General features: G+C 64.6%; 1 protein-coding gene across 1 annotated transcript in view; it reads right to left on the bottom strand.

Moving 5' to 3' along the window:
• EXD3 (exonuclease 3'-5' domain containing 3) overlaps positions 1–7,363 on the bottom strand; it is a 92,460-nt gene that overhangs the window by 9,658 nt on the left and 75,439 nt on the right. The window contains exons 17-18 of the mRNA XM_011957231.1: positions 6,678–6,731; positions 6,314–6,445 (exon numbers count right to left, since the gene is read on the bottom strand). Coding sequence (XP_011812621.1) covers positions 6,314–6,445; positions 6,678–6,731 — 186 coding nt within the window. The remainder of the gene's footprint in view (positions 1–6,313; positions 6,446–6,677; positions 6,732–7,363) is intronic.

Below are 7,363 nucleotides of genomic sequence, written 5' to 3'. Positions count from 1 at the left end.
GCGTGTAGGGGGGGCCGAGACCTCCTCCTTCCCAGCGACCGCGGGGTCGCTGGGGGAACTCAGCTCCCCGCCCACAGAAGGGGGTGAGCCCGCGCGCCCCGGGCGTGCCCATTCCAACCAATGGGGCCGGGTCCGGCAGCAGGTGGCAGGCCCTGAACCCGCCCCAAGCGGCCCTGGGCCGACCCTCGTAGCTCCCAGTGTCCGGGAGACAGGGCCCCAATACTCTCTCCAGGAGCGGTGATGGTCCCGCCATCGACTGGGGGACTTCCTGGAGGAAGCGACATCTAAGCTGGGGCCTGGCAGGCCAGGGGGAGATGGAGGCTGCTCCGGGCTGCAGCAGCCGGCGGACAGCAGAGTGGAGCGAGGGCCCCGGGCTGGGCAGGGCAGAGCCGCTGGGGGCTGAGTCTAAGAGGAGACTGCGGTGGGAGCCGCCGCGTGGGCTGCTAGAGCCTGGGAGCCACGCCCCGCGCAGGGGCCTGGGTGTGACAGGTCTAGCCTGGATGGAAGGGGAGTGGCCCGTTCAGCCCACCCTGCTCCGGTCCTTCCAGGGGAGCTCGATGTGGGAGGGGCACGTTGCGGGATCTTCAGAGGAGTTGGGGAGCTGAGCTCTTCTCCCCACCTCAGCAAACCCATGTCATGAGGTGCAGGGGTGCAGAGGGCAGCTCTCCTGCTCAGCCTGACAGTGCGGCCCAGGTCATTCTCTGAGCCTGGCGGGCCTGGAAGGATGGGAAGGGAAGGGTCAGGAGACCCCAGCTGGCCTGTGAGGAGGCTGAGGCTCAGGAGAGGCAGCCCTGCCTCTGTAGCTGCAGCCTGGGGAGGCAGCCCCAGGAGCGCACCTGCCAGCCCGCCCAGGGCCTCTCCTGTCGGGTGGGAGAAATGTGGCCAATGGACACGGACCCTACCTTGTCACCCTAAGGATCTCCCCAGGACTCCCTTCCTTGAACCTGGCCATGGCTGGTCCCTCCTGTGTGCACCCTAACACTCCGAGGCCAGCCTGCCCACCCCATCCATCCAGGCTGAGTGGAGAGTGGGGCTGCAGGAGCCAGGCCCAGGGGCCACCTGAGGAGGGGCGGTGGGGCCTCGGTGTGCTGCATGGCCCTCTAGTCCTCAGACACTGCCTCAGGAACCTGTGGTCCACAGGCCGGTGGGTCCAGGTCCTCCATGCCCAGGGGCCATCTCTTGGGAACCCAGGCTGGGCTCTGACTGAGACCCACGGCTTTTCTGGAAGGCTGCTAAGAAAGGGAGGGACGTGGGGGCATTGGGGCCTTCTGGAGGGTCCCCAGCCCACAAGGCTGTGGGGAGGTGGTGTGGGTGGCCTCCTGGGGGAACCAGCTGGGCTCCTGGCTGACCACCCTCCTGTCAGCCCTGGGGGCTGCACTAAGTCGCCTCAGGTGCCATCACCCCCTCTTTGTCCCCAGCCTGGGGGTCGTGCTAGGCCCACCAGCTACTGAAACTTGCCCTGCAGTTCCACACCCTGGCTGGAGGGCCCGTCTTCCTCCAGCGCTCTGGGGCTGGCCCCCTCCCGCCACCTGGTGAGCAGGGAGGAGGTCCTTCCGTACCCTGCTTGCCTGTGTGACATGGGGGTGCCGAGCGTGGGAATGGGGTCTAGGCTGAGGCGGACGGAGGCTGGGAGGGGTGGGGTCTGTGGCTGCTGCACCTCTTCCTGTCTGTCCCTCTGTCCATCAACTGAGCACAGAGAATGGGAGGGTCTCCAGGCCCATGGCAGGAGTGGGCAGCACTGGGGCCCCCAGGCTGGATCTTGGGTCTGGGCTCTGAAGCTCCTGTCAGGGCAGGCTCCAGGTGCCGAGTGTGAGTGCTGGGGGCAGCCGCCCTGCAGCCCACTCCGTCCCCTCCTCGAGAACCCCCTCTTGGACCACCGTCCCCAGGGTCCCTGCCCAGCACTGCAGTGCTTCCCAGGCGCCCATGAGCTGGGACCCGGCTGCCGCACCCCCCTTACCCCCCCACAATGGCCAGCTCTGCCCGGGAGCCCTTGGAGGCAGGGTCACCACAGCCTCCTGGGATGCCCGCTTCCGAGGGGCTGACGCCACTGTTTCAGGATGTGTCCCCGTGGGGGCTGCAGCCCGCTCCCCAACCATGCTAAGGGGGTGGGGACTGGGGACAGTAAAAATAGACGGTATGCCTGGCCATGTCAGGGGTTCATGGTGAGGGTTTTTTTTTAAGCTCGAGCTTCTTTGATAAAATATTTTCCCATGGTAGACGGCACTGGGAATGTTCCCCATCCCCACCCTGCCCCAGAGAGCACGGCCCCGCCCTCTACTTGAGACCTACGGCCCCTGGGGCTCCTGTGGGTGGGCCGGTGGGCCATCCTCGCTTGAGGGGAGCCCCTCCCTGTCTGACTCAGGGGCACGCGTGGGCAGATGCTACCAGAAAGCCGGCACCAGCAACCCCAGCACCCAGAAGTCCCACCGCTCGGGGTCCCCGCTGAGTGGTGGGCGGGCGGTGGCCACAGACCCCTGGCCAGGTCCCTGGCCCAGCTTTGGGCTCAATCACGAGTGCCAATGCTCCCTCCCTGCTGTCTGCCCACCGCGCCACCCAGAGAGCACCCCAGCCTTGCTCTGGGAACCCTGCATGTTGAGTGGGCTTTCCCTCCGGGAACGGCACCAAAATAGCAGAAGGAAGAAGAAAATGGAAAGTCAGCCCGGCGGCAGGCGCTCTCCAGGGAGGTGGCCAGTTCTGGCCGGAGCTGGGGGACAGTGGAGGCTGTGAGCCTCAGATCCTGTGACCGAGCCCAGAGCCAGGCCCCGTGGGCAGCTCCAGGGCGAAAGGCCGATCTCTCCGATCTCGCCCGCTGCGTCAGCCTGAGCGTGCGGCTCTCTGCTGGCTGGTGATGGCCAGCAGCTCTCTGGTGTCCAGATGGGTCATAGCCAGCCCAGCCCTGCACTGTGGCCTCGGGGGCAGGGCCGGGGTCTGCAGTTGCATGGAGCTGGGCCTGCGTGGTCCCTGGGTCCGGCCTCCATTGTTTTGCCCGTGCCCACCTCTTTGGCCCTGAGGATGGGCCTCCCTTCGCCTCTGGGGTAGGGATGGGGCAGCCAGTGTGTGGGGTGGCTGGCCAGTGGTGTTCCCAGCTGCCCACTCAGGCCAAGCTCCCAGGGTTCAGCTGGGAGCACTGAGGCAGCAGTGCTGTTGGAGTGGGTGGTGGGAACGTGGCCTGAGCCTGCCCAGCCCTAGGAAGAACTTTCTAGAGCACATGGTCATCATGGACATGTGGCCTGGGGCCCTGGCCCTCCAGGCTCTGAGCACCTCTTGGGACTCCAGAGCCAAGGAGGCAGGTGTGCACGTGGAACCCTGGGCTGCAGGCATTGGGCCACCAGCCGGCTGAGGCACTTGTGCAAAGCAAACTCCATTCTCCCACCCTACCTGGAACCTGGAAGGCCAGGTTCAAATGTAGACATCTCAGCTTCCCAGAGTCCCCTTTCTTACCCTCCTGGCCTCATCACACTGGCCCTGCGGGACCCTTGTGCACAGGGGGGCCCCTCTCCCAACAACTCTCTGTCACCTGCCCAAGGGCTCCCTGCTAGGGCCCAGCAGGGTCCCCAGCCCTGATGCGCCTCCCTCCCACCTGGGCTCCCACCTGACGCGGCATGTGGCCCATACACATGGGGCTCTGCACAGACCAGCACCCTCTCCCCTGCCAGCCCTGCACCGGGGGTTCGGGTTCTGGTGTGGCTGCCAGCATATGCTCTGCTCCCAGGCTGGGGCGGGCAGGGGGAACGCATGGTTCTCTCCTCACCGTGCACCACCCAGCATCTGTGGGATATGCACACACAGAGACGCATGTATCTGCAGGGCCCCCAGCCGCGCAGTCCGTGGGGCCAAGGCAGCTCACCCGCCCCTTTCCCACATCCTGCCCCCACACAGAGGGGTTGCCACAGGTGGCAGGTCGCTGCCTGGGGCTGCAGCCAGGGCATAGGGTACCCTCCAGGCCAAACTCCCCGCCGGCTGTTTGCAGTCTCTGAGACCCAGATGCTCCCTCCCTCAATGCCTTGGTCCTGGGCGGCTGGCGCTGCCCTCTCTGGCCTGGACACTTGCTGGCCCCCAACGGAAGTGCAGCTCTGGCCTTAGCCCCTCCCAGGCCTGCTCTGCCTGCAGCCCCCCTGGGCCTGGTGCTCCTGCTTGCCACAGCAGGGGCACCCTGGAGGCTGCGGGGTGTGAGAGGCAGAGTGGCATCAGCAGCCTGGAGCTGCCAGTAGCCAGCAAAGAGGCAGGGCGGACATGGGACAGGGCAGCCCCCACCTGCTCAGTCTCTGTAGCCCCCCATCCCATCCACTCAGCCAGGCCAAAGTCCGCCCTTCTGCCTCCCACCCTGGACACCCTTCTCCATGCAGGGCTTGAGCCCCTCTGTGCCTGGCCTGGGTCCTCAGGGGCGCTCCCCAGCACCCGGCTGCCCAGGGCTCCAGCAGGGGTTTCCTCCCAGCTACCCAACTTCCTGTTTTCTCAAGAAAATGCAGCAGCCGATTCTGAACAGCTCATTAACATGCCTCCCCAGGCGTCCCGGACATCCTGGGGTCTTTACAGCGCTTGCCGGCCTGAGCACAGACAAAGAGAGGCAGCGGACGCGGTTCCTGCTGCCCCTGGAGCCCAAGGCTGAAGGAGAGGCCCCTGGAGCACACTTCCTTACCACCTGAGGCAGAGCAGTGGGGTCAGAGGGTCAGACTGCACCCCAGGCCAGGGGCAGTGGGAGGTCCAGGGGCCTGTGTGTTCAGGTGTCCGGCCGGCTGCAGATCCGAGCCGGAGCTTTCCCTCTTTCCTTCCTGCATCAGTCCCTGCCGGCCCAGCCTGAGGCTGTGGGGGCAGAAGGGCGGTAGCAGAAGGCCCAGCCCTGCATCTGTCCCTGCTCAGCCAGGTGGGTGCCCCTGAGGACCATGGGGTGGAGCTGAGCTCAGGGCCCCTCCCTGCCCAGCCCAGACGCCAGCAGGGACCCTGGCAGTGGCCTCCATGAGGGGATCTCCCTCCATGACGGAGTCCCAAAACCTCCCCCCAAAATTGGGCTTGGGAGGCTGGGATTACTCATGCCTGTAATCCCAGCACTTTGGGAGGCTAAGGCAGGAGGATCACCTGAGGTCAGGAGTTCAAGACCAGCCTGACCAACATGGTGAAACCCCATCTCTACAAAAATACAAAAATTAGCCGCCCATGGTGGTGGGCGCCTGTAATCCCAACTTCTCAGGAGCCTGAGGTGGGAAAATCGCTTGAACCTGGCAGACGGAGGCTGCAGTGAGCTGAGGCTGCACCACTACACTCCAGCCTAGGTGAAGGAGTGAGACTCCGTCACCCCCAGAAAACCCCAGGAAACAAAACTGAGCTTGGTGGAGCAGCCCCGACCTGCTGCTCTGGGCAGAATATTGATGTGGCCCTAACTCCGGAACGTTCTGGAAGCAGCCCGTACCCTCCACCAGGAGCTGCCGAGAGCCAGCACAGCCCACAGTCCCCCTGCTCCCGTGTTGCCCACGGAGACCCCGGCACCTGGCATGGAGGGGCAAAAGGCGGCATCAACTCCCCCTCAGCCTGGCCATGCCCAGGTGCCCAGTGGGCTCAAGCCAGTCGCTGTGGGGCACGGCAAGCTTGGACAGTACAGCCCTGGGCAGGTGGCTTAGCTCAGTCCCCCGCTGGGGACAGGAGAGGAGGGAGAGAGGTGAGTTGGGCTTTGGTGCCCCCACCAGCCTCCTCTATGGCTCTCCACCGAGGTGCGGCAGTTCCCACTCAGAGGTTCTGTTGCCCAGACCTTGCTAGAGGTCACCAAGCAGACGCAGGCTGTTCTGTGTGTTACCTTTGGAGAGCGGGACCCACCCAGCCCGAAGAGGCTTCCACAATTTCCCTCGATTCCTTTCAGAAACCCTATGGGAGCTGGAGGGAACTCCCCAAATCCCAACCAGTGCCTGATGGGAGCTGTCCCCGTGGCCATGCCGGCCTGCACTAGGGACGCTCCGCCAGCACCTCACCCCCACCCACCAGAGACGCTCTGCCCGTGCCTCACCCCGACCCACCAGAGACGCTCTGCCTGTGCCTCACCCCGACCCACCAGAGACGCTCTGCCCGTGCCTCACCCCGACCCACCAGGGATGCTCTGCCGGCGCCTCACCCGGGACTGCAGCAGCTCCCCAAGGCATGTGGGTGTCTGGGTGGAGGTGGGAGCAACAGGGTTGCCCGTGGTCCTGGCTCCCATGAACAGAGCAGAGGGTGTGGCAGGTGCCTCTGCCGTCCGCCACTGTCCAGGGGGGCCCACCTCCCTGGACATCCCCGTAGCTCCGGATCTTGTGCCAGCCCGAGGTAGGACGGGGTGCGCAGGACCCACCTGGCAGCGGCTGAAGATGTCTGCGTGGGTGACGCGCACATTGAAATGCTTGAGCACAGCCTTAGCCTGCTGTTGGGCCTTCAGGGAGCAGTCGACTGAGAGGCAGCGCCCAGCCCCGACCTGGGCCCGGAGCTGCGAAGACAGGGCTCAGCTACTGAAGGGCAGTGCAGAGCCCAGCACCTGCCCAGGCCCAGCCCATCTCCACCAGCATGGGGCAGGAGCCTTCTCTTGGCCCACCAGGGGTACAGCAGAGGCGCTGGGGGCCGGCCCCATGGCAAGCTGATCCTGAGGTGGGGGTGCCGAGGGGCTGGGGGCTTGGGAAGATGGGGCTCAGGCCCACTGAGCTCATCTGTGGGACATTCACCTTGTGGAATGGCTGCCCCGACGTCAGGATGATCCTCCCCTCCTGCCTGGCGACCTGTGTGGGAGGGGCAACCAGCGGGTGAAGGGGGCAGCTCTGTGCTCCTGGACTGGGCCGTCTCTGCTCACCGCCCCTTAGCTCCCCGGATCCTGGCCCTGCACCAGGCCCCCTTTGTCCTCCAGGGTGGCCTCTTCCTGGGGTCTGGGTGGTGAGGAGCCCTGCTGGCCCTCAGACACCTGCAGCCCGGGTCCTGGGTGTCGCCTCATTGTATAGATTTAATCTTGGCACCATGCAAACATTTGTTTTTCATAATTACAAACAAAATTGAATTTAAAAAGCCATCCCTCAAAAGCAGAAGAAAATGAAATAAATAACACACACACAGAGGTATTCCAAGAGACTCTAGAGATTTGAAAACACAGTAACTTGCCCCTAGCTCCTACGGAGCCAAATACACATCAAAAATGAAAACCAGCCGGGCACGGTGGCTCACGCCTGTAATCCCAGCACTTAGGGAGGCCGAGGCGGGCAGATCACGAGGTCAGGAGATCGAGACCATCCTGGTTAACACGGTGAAACCCCGTCTCTACTAAAAAATACAAAAACATTAGCCGGGTGCGGTGGCGGGCCCCTGTGGTCCCAGCCACTCGGGAGGCTGAGGCAGGAGAATGGCGTGAACCCGGGAGGCG

Source organism: Colobus angolensis, unplaced genomic scaffold (assembly GCF_000951035.1).
Source record: "Colobus angolensis palliatus isolate OR3802 unplaced genomic scaffold, Cang.pa_1.0 Scaffold44, whole genome shotgun sequence".
In the NCBI taxonomy this organism is placed as follows: domain Eukaryota; kingdom Metazoa; phylum Chordata; class Mammalia; order Primates; family Cercopithecidae; genus Colobus; species Colobus angolensis.
The sequence above is the reverse complement of the archived record's forward strand: the minus strand, read 5'-3'. Positions and strand labels throughout refer to the sequence as shown.